Source organism: Danio aesculapii, chromosome 6 (genome assembly GCF_903798145.1).
Source record: "Danio aesculapii chromosome 6, fDanAes4.1, whole genome shotgun sequence".
Classification (NCBI taxonomy): domain Eukaryota; kingdom Metazoa; phylum Chordata; class Actinopteri; order Cypriniformes; family Danionidae; genus Danio; species Danio aesculapii.
This window is the reverse complement of record NC_079440.1, coordinates 9,336,169-9,356,256: the sequence shown is the minus strand read 5'-3', so window position 1 is coordinate 9,356,256 and position 20,088 is coordinate 9,336,169. Positions and strand designations below refer to the sequence as shown.

General features: G+C 37.8%; 1 protein-coding gene across 1 annotated transcript in view; it reads left to right on the top strand.

Annotated features, from left to right (window-relative positions):
• The window catches only part of hs6st3a (heparan sulfate 6-O-sulfotransferase 3a), a 57,677-nt gene extending 46,679 nt beyond the window's left edge, over nucleotides 1-10,998 (top strand). Inside the window, exon 2 of the mRNA XM_056459440.1 lies at nucleotides 7,483-10,998. Within this exon, the coding sequence (XP_056315415.1) occupies nucleotides 7,483-8,218 (736 nt within the window). The 3' untranslated portion in view covers nucleotides 8,219-10,998. The remainder of the gene's footprint in view (nucleotides 1-7,482) is intronic.
• Nucleotides 10,999-20,088: the final 9,090 nt, after the last annotated feature.

The following is a 20,088-nucleotide window of genomic DNA, read 5'->3' as shown; positions in this document are numbered from 1 at the left end:
TCTGCAGCCTGTGATCAGCGATCTGACCTTCATTATCATATCATATCCTGCTCAGCTTGACCGTATCGAGCGGGTTAACATTTGACAGTGCGTCTCCAATAGGTCAGCGCTGAAGAGCAGATGGATTACTGTAGTGGAGAGTTATTGATTTCGCTGTATTATAATGCCGTAGCCGGTACGACATTCTGGGCCGTAATTTGACCGTGATGTGGCAGATCACTCGATAAATCTTAGACTGGTTTCCAGGCATGACATCACAGTGCATCCCTTTAGCCAGAAACTTTTACAGCTCCCTGAAGCTGAAATGTGAAGTTCAAACCCAGTAGCATCACTGCCAGTTGTTAGTTATAAAAGCTGGTTTCTGCAACAGCATACATAATAATTTGCGATTCACTGTAAAAAATGCTGGGTTCCACACAATCGATTTGTGTTGCCACAACTTGAGGGAATTAAGTTAACTTTTAAGTTGATTGAACATACAAAATTAAGTTGTCCTAAAAAACCTTAAGAATTGAAGAAATTTAGCAGGTTTTAACTTAAAATTTTAAGGAAAAGTTCAAATAAAAAGTCAGGGTGACATGGTGCTCAGTGGTTAGCACTGTCACCTCACAGCAAGAAGGTCACTGGTTCGAGTTCCGGCTGGGATATTTGGCATTTCTATTTGGAGTTTGCATGTTCTCCCCGTGTTTATGTGGGTTTCCTCCGGGTGCTCTGGTGTCCCCCACAAGTCTACAACATGCGCTATAGGTGAATTGAGCAAACTAAATTGGCCATAGCGTATGCGTGTGCATGTGAGAGCATATGGGTGTTTCCCAATGCTGGGTTGCAGTTGGAAGGGCATCCGCTGTGTAAAACATATGCTGGATAAGTTGGCGGTTCATTCCGCTGTGGCGACCCCTGATGAATAAAGAAACTAAGCTGAAGGAAAATGAATGAATGAATTTTTTCACAAAGTGTTCAAGATGTAAAGTTTATAAAGTAAAAATTGCAAGTTATAAACTAAACAAAGTTAAATCAGAATGTTTTGATCTCAGATAAAGTGTCACAAATACATTTTTATAATAGTGGCACAATCGTGCTCCCACAGTTTTTGCATCGTGCATCTCTGGTGCAAATAAGTGAATATTTGCTTATAGGATGTGAATGAATGTTCGTGTGGATAACTGATGTCTTGTGTCAGCTGAAATGCACTCGGTGACGCTCCTCTCATTGAGCTGATTGGAAATAATGTGCTCCTCATGCAGGAGCTATAACAATCCCAGCAAGAGGAAATGAGACAAATGATGAGGAACTGTCTGACAATGAGCCCAGAGCATCTCACCATGCGTTCAGTCCAGCAGCTATTCTGGGCACATACACCAAATTGGATGCTTTACTGAGCTTGTTTTTCCTCATTTTCTGATAAATATCATTTGAAAACCTGTTTTTCTCTTTGAGAGCGTCAAGCGTTAATGGAAGTTTCTCGGCTATCACCTGTAATGTTTTTTTTTTCGTGTACATTCTGACGATGTGAATATAATGTGGATTGAATCCGTCTGTTGTAATGAACCTCAACCCACATCTCTGTCTAAATGATTAGCTGTTGCGCGGCACAAAATTACACTGATATAATTAACAAGAAATGCTCAGGAAATCCAGCGTGGTCATTTTAATGAGGAACGCTGCCAAAAGTGCTATTATAATTAGCATCTTTGTCTTGTTTTGCAACAGAAATGTTCAAATGTTGTCAGAGCTCTGGCACAGAGGATTTGTTTGCTTTGCTCTGTGGAGTATGGGTTGTGGTCCTGGTCTTTTTACATGTTGTTTATCATGTTTTCTTCACAAAAAAAAGCAAGTAGATACTATAGAAGTATCATTTAGCCATTCTAAAACAAATTAACAAGGGTTTTAGGCCAGGGCTCAAGGTACTGCTATTAAAGTTATGCTATTTTTGGACAAGTGTATGAGGTGATAAAGAAGGCCATGTCCATTTTAGCAGATGAGACCTGCCATCAGGCATAAGGTATACTTACTCTAGACGGGCAAGGTCCAATAGATATTTGTACTCATTTGTTCCAACTGCAGTTGTGTTACTAAACAAGCTTTTAGTTTTTTTATTTTTCTCTCTCCATGATTATTTGTATTGTTTACTGTTAGTTTATTTTATTGAGTGTGACTTGTTGCTGTCAACTGTCGGCTATTGCTGTAAACCTAATTGCCTTTTGGGCACAGTAAATATTGTCATGATTACCAGCGATCTAACCACCAGAGGTCGCTGGTAAACACTCACATTCACATGGACTACATCTTATGAACTACAAATTCAGTCATGCCACACACACACACCTGCTCCAAGTCTCCACTGATTGGACTCCCACAGCTGATGCTGCTTCTGGACTAATCACACACACTACTTTAGCAGCACACACACTCACTTCCTTGCCAAGTCTTGTTTACCTGTAAAGTGACAATTCAACGCGTTTTCCTTAGTCTTGTTTCTCAGTGTTTTGACCCTTGCCAAGTTTGTCTGTTTATCCATGTTCACTGCCTGCCTTCTGACCTCTCGCCTGTTATAGTGACTACGATTTTGGATTTGCCTTTATTTTATCTGTTTGCACCTGTGTTGACCCTTGCTTGCTTGACTACCGAATAAACCTGCACTTGGATCCTAACGTTGTCTGTCATCCACGTGTTACAAATATATTCTAATCTAATCTAAATGCATTGATAGTGGCACAAAGATTGTTCAGCTAAAAATGTAAATTTACTTACCATTTACTTATCTACCATTTGTTACAAATCTGTATGAGATATCGTTGCTTCTGTTGAACACTAAAGAAAAATGTGGGTACGCATTGTGGGTTTATTTTCATAGTAAGAAAAATAAACTTTGCTTCTGGACACTGTTAACATAGTGCTTCCTTTTGGCACAGAAGAGTTTTAACTGGCATTTGTTTATGTAACTACATATTGTGGTTTGCCAAATTAGTCCTGAGCCCATGCTGTGATATGGCTTATAGATGAATGTGGATTCTTGATGCAGTGCTGCCTGAGGGATCGGAGATCACGGTTGTTCAGCTTGGGCGTGCGTCCTTGTCCTTTACGCACTGAAATTCCTCCTGATTCCTTGAATCTTTTAAGTATGTTATGATCTGTTTAAGCTGAAATAACCAAATGTCTTCCTATCTTTCTTTGAGGAGCATTGTTTTTTACACAGTTCAATAATTTTCTCACTTATTTGGTGGCAAACCGGCGATTCTCTGCCCATCTTTGCTCCTAAAGGACTAGACCTTTCTTTGAGACATTTCTGGGAGACATTATTAGAAGACATGGGATCAGCTTTCACTGCTATGCAGATGATACTCAATTATATATTTCAACTAAACCTGACGAGACGTCTAAACTGTCCAAGCTAACTGAGTGTATTAAAGATGTTGAAGACTGGATGACCAACAATTATCTTCTCTTAAACTCAGACAAAACAGAATTATTACTTATTGGGCCTAAATCCTGTACACAGCAGATCTCACAACTCGACCTACAATTAGAGGGATACAAAGTTAGCGTTAGCTCTACTATAAAAGATCTGGGTGTCATATTAGACAGCAATTTAACTTTTAAAAATCATATATCCCATGTCACAAAAACTGCTTTCTTTCATCTGAGAAATATCGCTAAGTTACGAAGTATGCTATCCATCTCAGATGCAGAAAAGGTAGTCCATGCTTTTATGATTTCTAGGCTGGACTACTGTAATGCACTGTTTGCTGGATGCCCAGCATCCTCTATTAACAAACTTCAATTAGTACAAAATGCAGCTGCCAGAGTTCTAACCAGGTCTAGAAAATTTGATCACATCACCCCAATTTTATCCTCCTTACACTGGCTGCCTGTAAAGTTTCGTATTGATTTTAAAATATTGCTTCTTACATATAAAGCTTTAAATAATCTAGCTCCTGTTTATCTAACCAATCTTCTGTCTCGCTACAATCCAACTCGCTCTTTAAGGTCTCAAAACTCAGGGCTTCTGGTAGTACCTAGAATAGCAAAGTCGAGTAAAGGAGGTCGAGCCTTCTCATTTATAGCTCCTAAACTCTGGAATAGCCTTCCCGATAACGTCCGAGGCTCAGACACACTCTCCCAATTCAAAACTAGATTAAAGACCTATCTGTTTAGTAAAGCATACACTTAGTGCACCACTTAGGGGGCTTCCACACAGGTTATGCATCTTGCTGATATACACTGTGAACATCAGCTACGCTAATTATTTTCTTTATTCTCCATTTCCACCTGGGGATACTCTTCCCGAGGCCCTCAGACTATGCAGAGTCACTGATTCGATCCAAGACCAACGACGAGATGATCCCAAGGTTTCCATATCCTGGACCTGGCCGAATCCTGAGCAACTACTGCGATGGTCATGGAAGAGTGGAGAACATGAGACTGATTCCTATGACGCTCCAGAGACAGACGAGTCTTCGCTGAGGCCAGCTTCCAGCCTCCGCCACTGAGACTGCAGCTCTGCACAAGACGTTTGGCCAGCGGAGAAATTAAAATGGTCGTGCCCAACTGAGCCTGGTTTCTCTCAAGGTTTTTTTTCTTCACTTCCGCCTTTAGTGAAGTTTTTTTCCTTCTCCGCTGTCGCCACTGGCTTGCATGGTTCGGGATCTGTAGAGGTGCGCATCGTTGGATTTGCTCTTCAGTGTTTGGACTCTTAGTAGTGATTATTAAACCACACTGAACTAAGCTCAACTGAACTGAACTTAAACACTACAAACTGAACTACACTGTTCCTATTTACTGTGACCTTTTATGTGAAGCTGCTTTGACACAATCTACATTGTATAAGCGCTATACAAATAAAGGTGAATTGAATTGAATTGAATTGAATTGATGCTGCTTTTGTACCAAATCATACAATCACATGTTGACATCACCTGTTTCAAATCACTTCAAATCATTATTTAACCAATTATTAAACCATCATTTACCCAATTACTACCCCTAAACTGCTCCTGTCCCAACATTTTTTGTAGTGTGTTGCTGGTCTGAATGACAGGAAAGGATGTATATTTAAATGAAATAAAGCTGAACAGACAAGGAGGAGCTAGTATGGTATTTTTAAAAGAAGCTTCTGTTCTCCAAGGGTGCATTTATTAGATATAAAATACATTAAAAACCGTAATTGTTTCTGTTTTTCTTTATTTTATTGACTCTTGTGAATTCATTCCAATGTTGTGATTTTTCTGAAGTGATTCTAATATCCTGATTTGTTGCTCAAAAGCATTAGTTATAATCATTGTTGAAAAAAAGTTGGTCACACTTTATTTTGATGGTACGTTTGTTGAATTTAAATTACATTGCATCTACATGGAAACTAATTCTCATTAGATTATTAGTAGACTGTTAGGTTGGGGTTAGTTTTAGGGTTAGTGTAAGTTGACGTGTACTTGCTAAGTTTCTTATAGTCAGTTAAATGTCTGTTGAAGGAGCATATCAACAGATATTAAGCAGACAGTCTACTAATACTCAAATAGACCATCAAAATGAAGTGTTACAAAAAGTTTTTTTATGGAAATGGTTATACATTTCTTAATGAACTTACAAGTAGAATCATCCTACTCATGTTGTGCTTGTGGTGGAGATTTGGATTGATAATCTAGTTTTTCCTGTATTTATTCATTGGATGTGGTGTGGACTCAAATTGATATTGTTAAATCAACCTAAATGTTACTGTCTACAGTGTTTACAATTGCTGAGGAAAGGAACCCCCTGTCAGTTACAGTTATGGCTTATTTCCACTGACTGGTACAGTACGGTTCGGGTCGGTACGGGTCACCTTTAACAGGCTTGCGCTTCCACTACCAAGGGTACCCTTTTGGTGGGCATGGTGTATGACAGAAAGTTTCAGTCGACGTTATTTTCGCTCGAGAAAATGTCTACAATAAAGCTGCACGGGTCACTCACATATCATATGAGAAGCACTTCTCACTAAACAGATGCTTCATACACATAAATACCTCTGTAGAAATGTTTATTACTAACTTTTCTATAAACATGAGTTGATTATAACTGCAGATCAATGACCGTGCGAAATAGCCTACCGTAACGTCTGCAATTATATAACATAAATTAATAAATGAACATATATGAACACATACAGCCCCTTACAGTCTCCGATATGTTACCAATTACAGATAAACTACACACAGCATACATTTAGTGCTTATTTAGGTTCAAAAACAACAGGAAATATAGCCCACAGTCAGAGCAGACCTCTCATCTGTGTCTGTAATCTTCAGCAGCACATGTAGCTCTGTTAGAGAGCAATTCCGTCTTTCTGAGTTCATAATAGTCCAGAAGGTGAAGATAATAGTTAGATAATAGTCACGTTTGAAAAAATTGTTGAAAAAATAATGTGCTCCTTTTTTCCGGCTTCTCCTTTTTTCGTGCGTCACTCTCACGTTTGTCAGTATCTGACAGGATCGGGTTTCAAAAGCACGTCAATAATCAAGCACAGGTTATTATCATCAGCTCAAGAGGTTTGTTGTTTCAGATATAACGTTAGATGCACGGTGAGCGCAAGCAAGAAAGCGAAACCGCTCGTGCTTCAGACTCTTAAAACTACGGGGCACAGGGTAAATCTGCTCTTCTTCTTGGCATTGTGACTGTTCATCAAGACGACAAGGTTTGTTTGAGCCCGGGTCGACCATGGCTCGTTATTATATGTATATATATCATTCCGCTGTAATCTGTGTATTTCAAACATGGCGGGTTTTTGTTTTCATTCTGGCTTGTTGCATAAGCGAATGACGGATCTCTGTAAACCAATAGCGTTCAGCTGCGCGTCTAGCTCCGCCTTTTGGTACCCTTTCTCAAAAAAAAACTGGTATGGTACGGTTCGGTTCGGTACACCTTTTGACAGTGGAAATGGGCATAAAAGCGTACCAAACTGAACCGTACCGTACCACTCAGTGGAAACGGGCCATTAAGGTCCAGATATACTTCAAATAAAGCTCTTTTCATTCTTCAATTGGGGGCAAAAAGAAGTTCACAAAGGCTGCGAGATATTACACTGTTTCAAAATAAATCACAAGGGGTTCTGACAAAATGTTATTTGATGCAATCCACTATTTATAATATGTAATATATAAATTAAAAGTATATTTTTCTTATCTGAATTTAAATGATTCAATCACTCATTCTCATTCATAAAAACTTAACCTTAACTTAATTAACTACTAAGAACTTTTATTAGTAGATGAATCTGCAATGTTGAAACTCTTGAAGGGAATTAACGTTTCATTATTAGATGAATCTGCAATGTTGAATCTCTAAATGGTACTTAACATTTTATTAGTAGATGAATCTGTAATGTTGAATCTCTTGAAGGAATTATTCAATGACAAATTCATTTTTTATTCTTGCCTTTGGCATAACAATGTAAATGCAACAAAATATTAGTTTATTCGAGATTCCTAATTCCCTCTGTTCTTCTCCCAGGAGCTTCTACTACATCACACTCTTGCGGGACCCAGTGTCGCGTTACCTGAGCGAATGGAAACACGTTCAGCGTGGTGCCACATGGAAGACGGCTCTGCACATGTGTGACGGACGTCCACCCACCCCAGATGAGCTGCCTGCCTGTTACAGCAGTGAAGACTGGACCGGTGTGACTCTGGAGGAGTTCATGGCCTGCTCCTCAAACCTGGCTAACAACCGGCAAACGCGCATGCTGGCCGACCTCAGTCTGGTGGGCTGCTACAACTTGTCCTCAATGACTGAAGAGCGACGCGCAGAGCTTCTCCTCAGCAGCGCGAAACGCAACCTGCGCCGCATGGCCTTTTTCGGCCTGACTGAGTTTCAGCGTAAAACGCAGTTTCTCTTCGAGAGGACGTTCGGCTTGCACTTCATAGCCGCCTTTACTCAGATCAACGGCACCCGGGCGGCTGGGGTCACGGTCGGGACATCCACAAGGAGGCGCATAGAGGAGCTGAATGCACTAGACATGCAGCTATACGAGTACGCAAGGGAGCTTTTCTTGCATCGCGTTCAGTTTTGCCATCATCAGGAGCGGCAGGAGGAGAAGAAGAGGAAACGACAACAGCGCAGGACCATGAAGCAACAGAAAACATCTGCCGTCCGACAACAGGAGGACAATGGAGCAAAGGACGCAGTGGGGAAAATGGAGGTAACTGGAGTTACTGAGGACTACAGCAGCCAGGTGGTCAGATGGTGATTGCCTTGTTCTCTAACTGTGTTCAGAATTGCATACTAACATACTAGCATACTACTCTTAAGGTGAGTGTACACGGTGTGAATTTTGCTCTCAGACTAGGTTGTAAGGGAAGTCATGTGGAAATTATTGATGCTCACATGGTTGTAGCTCATAAAATGTGTGAAGAATTCAGATTATACACACTCTCAGAAATAAAGGAACGTGAGCTGTCACTGGGGCAGGACCTTTTCAAAAGGTACATATTTGTACCTGAAGGGTTCAAAATGGTACCTCAAAGTTACTTTTTAGGTACATCTGGGCACTAATATGCACCTTTGAGGTACCACTGTGGACTCTTTGGCTACAAATATGCACATTTTGAAAAGGTACTGCCCTTATGACAGCTCGCGTACCTTTATTTCTGAGAGTGTAGAGTACTTACTTTCCAAAAGTCATACTTCTGGGGTATTAACCCATTTTGTGAATCTTATTTTGGATTAGTGTGATATTGAGTCCCCAAAAGTGTGCTTTTGTATGCAAGGGAAACGTTTTTCAGTCATCGAAATTTAACCTAAGCACACATAGGTTTGAAATACTTCAGCTGACCTTCATATGTGAGTTATTTGGAAGGTATCACTTTGGTTTTTCCATGGAGACGTGTTTGGTTTATGATGCTTTGCAGCCCCATTCTCTGTAATGGAGATTAGAGCAGCTGGATTTACAACAAGTCAATAAATCAATTCTCTTAAACTACATGAAATTAAGTGAGGGTTAAGAATAGAGTAGATTATAACTGCTGTTTTTCATTGACATCAGTGTGTATTTTATAAAGCACTCATTTAAATACTCCATCACTGCTGTGATTGTATTAGTCAAAGGGTTTTGATTACAAAGTTGTTCCCATTTTATTTTCAAGGATATAAATTTGTCTTCAGTATTAAAAAATTTGATAATCAATAAACAATCAATTTGAAATTAAACGACCAAGATGTGCTTTAAATGCAGACTGTCAGTTTTAATTTGAGGGTATTTACATCCAAATCAGGTAAACGGAGAAGGAATTGCAACAGTTTGCAAATGTGCCTCCCACTTGTTAAGGGACCAAAAGTAATTGGACAGAAAAATAATCGTAAATCAAACTTTCACTTTTTAATATATGGTTGCAAATCCTTTGCAATCAATTACAGCCTGAAGTCTGGAACGCATAGACATTACCAGACGCTGGGTTTTATTCCTGCCAGGCCTCTACAGTAACTGTCTTCAGTTTCTACTTGTTCTTGGGGCATTTTCCCTTCAGTTTTGTCTTCAGCAAGTGAAATGATTGCTCAATCGGATTCAGATCAGGTGATTGACTTAGCCATTGCATAACATTCCACTTCTTTGCCTTCAAAAACTCTTTGATTGCTTTTGCAGTATGCTTTGGGTCATTCTCCATCTGCACTGTGAAGCACCGTCCAATGAGTTCTGAAGCATTTGGCTTAATATGAGCAGAAAATATTGCCTGAAACACTTCAGAATACATCCTGCTGCTTTTGTCAGCAGTCATATCATCAATAAATACAAGAGAACCAGTTCCATTGACAGCCATACATGCCCACGCCATGTCACTACTACCACCATGCTTTACTGCTTAGGATCATGAGCAGTTTCTTTCCTTCTCAATACTCTTCTCTTCCCATCACTCTGGTACAAGTTGATCTTGATCTCATCTGTCCATAGGATGTTGTTCCAGCACTGTGAAGGATTTTTACAACTCCAATTTGGCCTTCCTGTCTTTGAGGCTCACCAATGGTTTACATCTTGCGGTGAACCCTCTGTATTCACTCTGGTGTAGTCTTCTCTTGATTGTTGACTTTGACACACATGTTCTTGATCTGTCCGCCACAGTTGTTTTCCATGGTCTTCTGGGTCTTTTAGTGTTGCTGAGTTCACTGGTGCGTTCTTTCATTTTAAGGATGTTCCAAACATTTGTTTTGACCACGCCTAATGTTTTTGCTATCTCTCTGATGGGTTTTTGTTTTTTCAGCCTAATGATGGCTTCCTTGACCGATAGTGACAGCTCTTTGGATCTCATCTTGAGAGCAACACATTCCGAATGCAAATCGCACACTTGAAAAGAACTCTGGAGCTTTTATCTGCTCATTTAATTGGGATAATGAGGGAATAACACACACCTGGTCATGGAACAGCTTGGAATCCAATTGTTCAATTACTTTTGGTCCCTTAACAAGTGGGAGGCGCATATGCAAAGTGTAATTCCTACAGCGTTCACCTGATTTGCATGTAAATACCCTCAAATTAAAGCTGACAGTCTGCAGTTAAAGCACATCTTGTTTCGTTTAATTTCAATTTGATTGTGTTAGTGTATAAAGTCAAAAACGTTAGAACTGTATCAATGTCCAAATATTTATGGACCTAACTGTAGCCACTCGTTACAGTAACTGTAACTGCTCGTGACATGCGTGTACATACGATCTTCCGACCAAGAGAATCTGCTCTGTGTACATCCGCCTTTACTATCTCTGCAGTGTATAGTATATACAGTAGTAGCCACAATAGAATTATTTTCTTTCTATTCTATTCTTTCTATTTTCTTTCTTCTCTTATGAAAAAAAACAGCATCAGCTCATATTTGAGTTTGCATCTATGCATATGTCATTATATGCAAAAAAAAAGAGCTCACACTCAGGATTGTTTGTCGAGGCTGTGGATTAAAGGTAATAATGTTGTACGTAGTGTTGGGAAAAGTTACTTTTAAATATATATTATAATATATTGCAATAGGTTTTAAGGAAAATAATGTGTTATGTTACTTTGGTGTTCTGTTTTGGGTTGGGCTTGTTTCTTTGTAACAATTAAAAGAAAAAAACTATATTTTTGAGAAATGTGAAGCCCCTAAATGTGAAATGTCAATGAATAAACCTCAGGCTGTAGGAAATGTAAATCCGTGTCTGTGAAGTTGAGGCGCAGATCAGACAAACCTGAACTGCATGAAGAATTATATGCATGAAAAAAGTTATAGCGAATATTCTGAGCTTGCATTTGCAATTTTGCAAGGGTATTGGAACAGATTGAATCTGTTTTTATGCGAGTGAGATGAGAAAATAGACGTTTAAGCTAGAACTGCAGTAAGTTTCATGTTTACACATCATGCACAACACAATCACACTTACTCCTGATTTCACTCAACACATGACAGGAGTCGTCAATCGATTAATGAGAAAACAAAGAAACCACCGTCACTTTCTTGAAAATTAAAAGAATGTGGAAATTAAAAAAGAATAATTTTTTACTAGTTACTTGAAAAAGTAATCTGATTACTTAATTACGGTAATTTAATGTACTTAATCATGTGTAGCAATGTGGATTCATTTTGTTTTGGCTGTATTATTTTGTACTGAAAGTGTCGCGGTCACACTTTATTTTGATGGTCCGTTTGTTGAACTTAAATTACATTGCATCTACATGCCAACTAATTCTCATTAGATTATAAGACTGTTAGGTTGGGGTTAGGGTTAGTGTAAGTTGACATGTACTTGCTAAGTTTCTTATATTCAGTTAAATGTCTGTTGAAGGAACATATCAACAGATATTAAGCAGTCTACTAATACTCAAATGGATTATCAAAATAAAGTGTTATCAGTGTCGCTAGCTGTGGATTTGCTTTACATGAATCCACAAGAACACAGTTTTTCAGTAAAAATCCAATGAATTCTACAAAAAAATATTCATCTACACCTCAAAGAGCTAGAGGTCAAGTAAATTACACACTAAATTGTCCTTTAATGTGATTTCTCTCTTTCTTTTCAGTGAAAATACGAGAGCATTTAAATATAATTAACAATGTTCTCAAAATGTTGTCCTTTCATTTCAAAATGTTTCAAAAAGTAACACGCAACATTTAAAAAATATATGAAAATGTTTCTTTAATATTTCCATCACACTTTTAAAAAACATTTGGATGTTTAAATGCTAAGAGAACATTCAAATATAATATTTTTGTAACTAGTGTGTTAAATGTAAAGGGTTAGTTCATAAAATTTTATATAATTAAATTAAATTTAAAATAAAATTTCTGTCGTCATTAACTATAAACCTCCACTAATTCCAAACCTGTTTGTGTTGCTTTGCATTTGAACACAAAAGCAGATATTTTAAAGACTGTTGGTAACTGTTGACCTTTACAGTACAGTATTTATGTTACTACAACTCTACCTGGCAAAAGTTTTGTCGTCGATGCCAGCTGTAAGAGCAACAAATAATAACTTGACTTCTAGTTGATCATTTGGAAAAGTGGCAGAAGGTTGATTTTTCCGATGAATCATCTGTTGAACTGCATCCCAATCATCACAAATACTGCAGAAGAGCTCATGGAACCCGCTTGGTCCCAATATTCTCACAGAAATCAGTCAAGTTTGCTGAAGGAAAAATCATGGTTTGGGGTTACATTCATTATTTCTGTTAAGTGACAAGTTTTTTGTCTAAGCAAAGTCAGACCTTACTGTATTAATTAAATAATTAAAAATCAAGTCATGATCATATTTTATTTTGGTAAAATAAGCGTAATCTCGAGGCCTTTGCCTTTCATATAAGCCACTTCTGATACCAAATGATCAACTAGAAGTCAAGTTATTATTTGTTTTTCCTAAAACTTGGATAGGCAACAAGACTTTTGTCAGGTAGTGTATATGTCAATGGCTACCAGTTTCCAAAATTCTTTCAAATATCTGTTTTGCATCCAACAGATGAAAGAAACTCATAAGACTTTGGAATGATTTGAGGGCAAGTAAATGGTTTTCATTCTCAGAATGAAAGTGTCGCTTGGTTTTTCAGAGGATTTCAGAAGTGTTGCTTTAACATTAGCAAACATATTTTCATGGGTGACTTAAGATATAGTTAGAGAGTAGTAAGCTAGTATTGCATTCTGAACACAGCTTCTGTCTGTTTCGGTGGATCTTCATTTACAGGTCCTCTACTTGTTTCTGATGGTAAGTGAACACAAGAACATTCAAGGCCATCAAAATACAAAAAACAAAACTCTGTACCAGCAATTGTAACGAATCTTTCCAATGATTCTGGAAACTTGTTTCGCTCCACGGCTGATTTGTCTGTTCTGTCTAAAGCAGGTGGACATCTTCATGTGGAAGAACACTGATAAGACTAAATATGGGTAAATATCAAATGAAGCGATCTAAGAGAAGCAACAACTGAATGTTATTTGACTGAAAACTACACATTTTTGCAATACCAAACTGCAGTTCACTCTGTTTGTTCTTCTGTTTTAAAAAATCATGTCCTCATTTGTCTACTTGAATCTTTTTGTTTGCTTGTTTTCCTCAGTTTGTATAGGAAGTGAGATTGCAAGATCTTACAGATGAAATGAACAGAATGAGAATAATGTTTGCATGGTGTAAATTGATTTGTTTTTCAAGTGTACTTATTGAGTCAAATAAAGAAGTATTATACATCTGAAAAATAATCAGTTTCATTTACTGATGTAAAACATGATAGTGGCTAATTCGTATTAATCTGTACAATCTCATTTGTACATTATAGCACAATTTTCTCATCCTCCAATATGGGCAACCCAGGCTCATTCTGATTACATAGGCTGCGTCTGAAACCACGTACTACTCAATAGGTACTGCATTTGAATTTAAACGTACTACTCGGCTGTTAGAAAAGTACGTTCTATACAGTATGAATGTAAGAAGTATGAATGGAATTTGGATGTACTGCATCCACCATTTTGTCATGGTCACGTGACCTACCTGTGTCCGTAGCGTTGCTTATCCCATTTATAAATTCTCCCATGGGGCATCATGGGATTGCGCAGCGGGCATAGGATGCGCACTTCAGAATCTCCCCAGAAGTAGTAAGTCATCCGAGTACTTTTCGCATACTGATTTTAGAATTCTTAAGTATTCGGACATACTACTCGGCTTGCATAATGATTTTAGCGTACTATATAGTATGGAAGTATGCAATTTCGGACGGAGCTGTAGTAAATACATTTCTGAAGAATGCCAAATACTTACCAGGGGGTACGTTTATTTATTTATTTTTTTTTTTAGCATTTTTTGTTTTCGCGAATCCACCAGAGGACGCTGTGTGCGCTTTTTGAGATCTCAAATTTCTCTTGTGAGTGCCATTCACACCTACTGTTCTCGCGTGAATCTACCAGAGGCCACTGACTGACTGATCGATCGACTTACCCACCCTCCTCTTTCCCTAAACCCAACCAATAGTGTTTTCAAAAGACCCAATTGACCAGTGAACACCTCTTTGCCTAAACCCAACCGACAACTTTCAAAAGCAATCCAGAAAAAAAAGTCCTCGCCTGGTTTTTACCACGTTTTCAGATTTTACCACATTCTCACCCTGTTGTTTACTTGTTTATTTTTTGGATTTTGTTTTTGTCTTACCCGCTTTTTGAATCGTTCTTCACCGGACTCAAACCCCATCGTTGGCGTCAACTTCGCTCAGGATCTCAAGTTCGTCGACAGGTGCAGCGAACCACTGGGCAAACAGGTAACAGCCGAAAAGCCATCCACACGGAGGTAAGTGCTTATCTGGTAGCGTGAAAAGGAACTGTGTCATACCACCCCGTAGCATTCATTTTAAAGACGAATACGTTACTCTGGCTACATAATTCGTGATTTCCAGAAATGTATATAGGGCTACGTTTTCAGAATTAGCCAGTGTTGAATATGTGGTATAGGGTTAGGAGTAGGGCTCGGGGACACGCCTCCTTTATGCTTTCATACAAAATAAGTCATATGAATTAGCCACTTTTCTGAAAGTATGTAAATCTGTTACACTTCCCAGGGATATCGGGCTGGATATACAGTGAAAATGCATGAGCAAATCATATGATATGTAAAATTCTTGACAGTGATTAAAGTGTATCATATGTACAGTAGGTACTGTATAGACCATTTTGAGGGATGTAAACAAAAACAATCGTCCCAACGTATTTTCTGTTTTACATTATCCGAGAATCCAAAAAGGGCCACGTATTGATAAATAATGTTATGATAGCTGTTTTAACATGAAGTTATGATTGAATTGCCTCTTGTTACAGTTATGAAATAGATTGATAACATGCAGGAAATGTTCATCGGCCAATGACATGACCACTTTAAAATGGTCTATATAAAGAAAGCATACACTTCAAAAAATGATATGACAAAACACATTGCTGGGTCAGTTGGCATTTCTGTGTGGAGTTTGCATGTTCCCCCCGTGTTGGCATGGGTTTCCTCCGGGTGCTCCAGTTTCCCCACAAGTCCAAAGATGTGATATAAGATTGTCCGTAGTGAATGAGTGTGAAATGAGTGTGTATGGATGTTTCCCAGTGATGGGTTGCAACTGGGAGGGCATCCGCTGCGTATAACAAATGCTGGATAAGTTGGGGGTTCATTTCGCTGTGGCGACCACAGATTAATAAAGGGACTAAGCTGAAAAGAAAATGAATAAAATGAATGATTGAATAACTTCTCGTAAAAATATTGTCATTCAGTGTAACATGTTTATGTAAAAATGAAACAACATACTTATTCTGAAATGTTTATTAAAATATATGTAAAATAATTTGATAATAATAAATTATCATAAAATAAAAACTTCTAACAAATTGATAAAACGTAATGGTTTGAGGAAAAGCGACAAAGTTTAAATGACTTAAATTATGACTAATATTGAGCGATTAATAATCATTCATTCATTCATTTTCTTTTGGATTAGTCCCTTTATTAATCAGGGGTCACCACAGTGGAATGAACCGCCAACTTATCCAGCATATGTTTTACACAGCGGATGCCCTTCCAGCTGCAACCCATTACTGGGAAACATCCATATACACTCATTCACACACATACACTACGACCAATTTACCAGACCCAATTCACCTATAGCGCATGTCTTTGGACTGTGGGGGAAACCGGAGCACCCAGAGATAACCCACTCGAACACGGTGAGAACATGCAAACTTCATGCAGAAATGCCAACTGACCCAGCCTAGGCTCGAACCAGAGACCTTCTTGCTGTCTGGTGATTGTGCTACCCAATGCGCCACCGTGACGCCCATTAATAATGATAAAATGTGTAAATTAATTAGTTTTTTTTTTGTATATGGTTGCACTGAATAATATTTCAGCAGGCATTTTTCTGAAAATCATGGTAAATATATGCTGAAATGTTCATTTAAATAAAATATGTGAAAAATATCATATAAAAATAACTAACTTTTTGTTTCAGGTATAGCTGCTACTGGAAAAAGTTCTTACTCTAATGTAGTTAAACCCAATGAAAATGTAAACTAAATAGACATTTAAATAGCAAACAGCAATGTCAAATTTAAAATTACAAGAAAAAGGAAATACAGTTGAAGTCAGAATTATTAAACCCCCTTTTATTTATTATTTTCTTTTTTAATATTTCTCAAATGATGTTTAACAGAGCAAGGAAATTTTCACAGTATTTCTGATTATATTTTTTCTTCTGGGGAAAGTCTTATTTGGTTTATTTCGGCTAGAATAAAAGCAGTTTTTAATTTTTAAAAACCATTTTAAGGTCAAAATTATTAGCCCCTTTAAGCTATATATTTTTTTGATAGTCTACAGAACAAACTATCATTATACAATAACTTGCCTAATTACTCTAACCTGCCTAGTTAACCTAATTAACCTAGTTAAGCCTTTAAATGTCACTTTAAGCTGTATAGAAGTGTTTTGAAAAATATCCAGTAAAATATTATTTACTGTCATCATTCATTCATTAATTTTCTTGTCGGCTTAGTCCCTTTAATAATCTGGGGTCGCCACCGCGGAATGAACCGCCAACTTATCCAGCATTTTGTTTTACGCAGCGTATGCCCTTCCAGCTGCAACCCATCTCTGGCAATCCACACGCACTCATTCACACTCATACACTATGGACAATTTAGCCTACGCAATTCACCTGTACCGCATGTCTTTGGACTGTTGGGGAAACCGGAGCACCCGGAGGAAACCCATACTGTCATCATGTCAAAGATAAAATAAATCAGTCATTAGAAATGAGTTGAAAAAAACTTTTTTCTGTTAAACAGAAATTGGGGAAAAAATAAACAGGGCTAATAACTCTGACTTCAACTGTATATTAATCCTATTAACACTGTTAAAAGCTTTTGGATGTCCTGCAGAGTTGCTCCGTTCTAAACTATTTATTTATTTTCACAATAACAGTTTTTCGTCATTCTTTGGCAATTATTCATGCAGTTGTATTTAATTTAGAAATTGAACACATGAAGTATTAGCGCATTAAAATAAGAATGACCCACAGACTGCCATTACAGTGATATTTTTAGTGTCAATCTGCTTTTTTTTATTTTTAAAAGATGGTTTCTCTTTTTTTAGTCAACAGGAAGCGTGTGTGTGTGTGTGTGTGTGTGTGTGTGTGTGTGTGTGTGTGTGTGTGTGTGAGCTGTATATGTGGTGATGCACAGACGAGCTGTTGAGCTTCATCCGCACAGCTCTAATCTCCTCAAAACCTCCAGAAATGGGCTCCCAAAATAGACGGCAGAAGCAGCGCTGAAACTAAATTAAGGCAGATGAAAGGAAAATGAATTTCTGAATGAGAAAATCCAGCCACTCTGTCAATTCAACAGCACCGTGTGACGTCTTTACTACATATACTGTACACTACAGAGTATTTACATTTGGTTACATTGGAATAGGTAGACATTATTTTGGCCACAATGATTAAGGAGGTTTAGGTCAGGACTACGGTGGCCGAGAGAAAATGCCAGCAAATTGAGAAAAGGTCTTCCTCCGTTTGATGTCCTGTCAAACGGATGAAGATATTTCCGATCAGTGGAGTAACTTGCACTGATTAATTGTTTACCCAAACAATAACAATGAACTAGCAAAATAAACATTGTGAATTTTGATTTCACTCAGGCTGCGTTCAAATTTGCCTACTACTAAGTAGGTACTGCATTTGAATTTAAATGTACTACTCGACTGTTAGAAAAGTATGATCTATACAAAATGAATATGAGCAGTATGAGTGGAACTCAGATGTACCACATCCACCATTTTATCATCATCATATGACCTACCCACGTCAGTTGTGTCAATTCATGAATTCTCTTGCGGTGCATCATGGGATATCGCAGCATCCATCGGATATGCACTTCAGAATCTCGCCGAATGTAGTAGGTCATCCGGGTACTTCTCACACACTGTTTTTCGAATTCTATGAATTCGGACATACTACTCGGCTCGCATACTGTTTTTAGTGTACTATATAGTATGGAAGTATGCGATTTCGGACGCAGCCACAGACTTTAACTGCACCGAATAAAATGCTTTAATAGTAAAATTATCAAAAAATTCTTAATTCAAGAAGCATTTTTTACAAAACTGAAAATTTTGAGAGTTTTTACATTAAAATGTGCTAAATTAAATGTTTATTTTTATAGTGCTTTTACAATGTAGATTGAACATTGAAGAGCAAATCCATCGATACACAACTCCACAAGTCCCAAAAATCCCAAAACAAGCAAGCCAGTGGTGATAGGTAAACAGTGGGGTAAGTAAAATAATCTTTTTACAAACTGTAAACAATTGTATTTTACTCACCCGGTTGGCAAATAATGTTTAATATTTTAAGGAAAAACCTACTTAAATTCAGCTTAATTGTGAAACAAAAATGTAAATATATGTATATGTGTGTGTATATATATGTGTGTCAGTGTGTGTGTATGTATATATATATGTGACTTTCAGTGCCAAAAATCTCCATAAACTGTCCATTTCGAACCCCATGATTTACCCCTAGAATGGAAAACTTTGTTTTTACATTATTTGGAAAGATCATGAATATTAATGAGCTCTCATAAAAGTAACACTTGAGAACCAGACACTGGATGTCACCAAACCCTTACAACCACTTTAAACATTCTGGAAAGTTGAAGTGGGACATTATATAGGTTGCAAGTGACATTTTGGCAGTAACTTCAGCAGAAGTACTGTAGTAAAATAAAAAGAGAGAGAGGATGTACTTATAAATATGGATGACTACAGCTCAGCATAGCCATTACTCACAGGCTTGTCTCTGTGGAGAGAGAAAGGTCTGGTATTTGAGGAGTTTTGGGTAATAATGCAGTGACCCATTCCTACACACAAACATCCATTTTGTGTTGAGAGATTTAGAGAAGACTCCTGGGGGATGAACGCACTTTGCAGAGCTTGCACTTTTTAAGCAAATATTTTCACATCGCCCACGCTGACACAGTTTCTTTTAAATGACCAATTCACCAATTACCGAGCAGATTAGAAATGTCTGACTGTGTAAATCCTACAAAACAAGATAACAATTAAATGTGAATACGTGTAGTATGCTACTTTCATTAAATGTATTATTTCAAATTAGAGTATGACTCTCACGTATGCTGATATTCAATAAATCAATTTCTACAACAGTTCTGTCTGGTTCTTGAATCTGATTGGCTGATAGCCGTGCAATATTCTGCCAGTAACGGAACTCGTCCAGCCTCTTAACCCTTCACCCTTTTGTATTACTCCGCCCACATACAGCAACAAGTAGAGGACACTTTACAGTTTGACAAATATTGCTGCTTTTTGGGCAACATAATGTACTTTTGAGGCTGTCGAGAATGTCGTTGTTTAGATTGCAACTACGCAGTTTATTTAAAAGGATGGTGCCTATTTTAAAATATTTATAATTTCTGAGAGACAGCACATTGCCTATCTTTGAGCAAAGACGGTTGACGATGTTCATCCACAAGATGGCGACAGAGACCGCATAATAAGCCCCAAAATAATTTTCTAACAGGTAAATGACTTTCTAAGTCGATCTCTCTCTTTTGTATGTTGTAGTGCTGT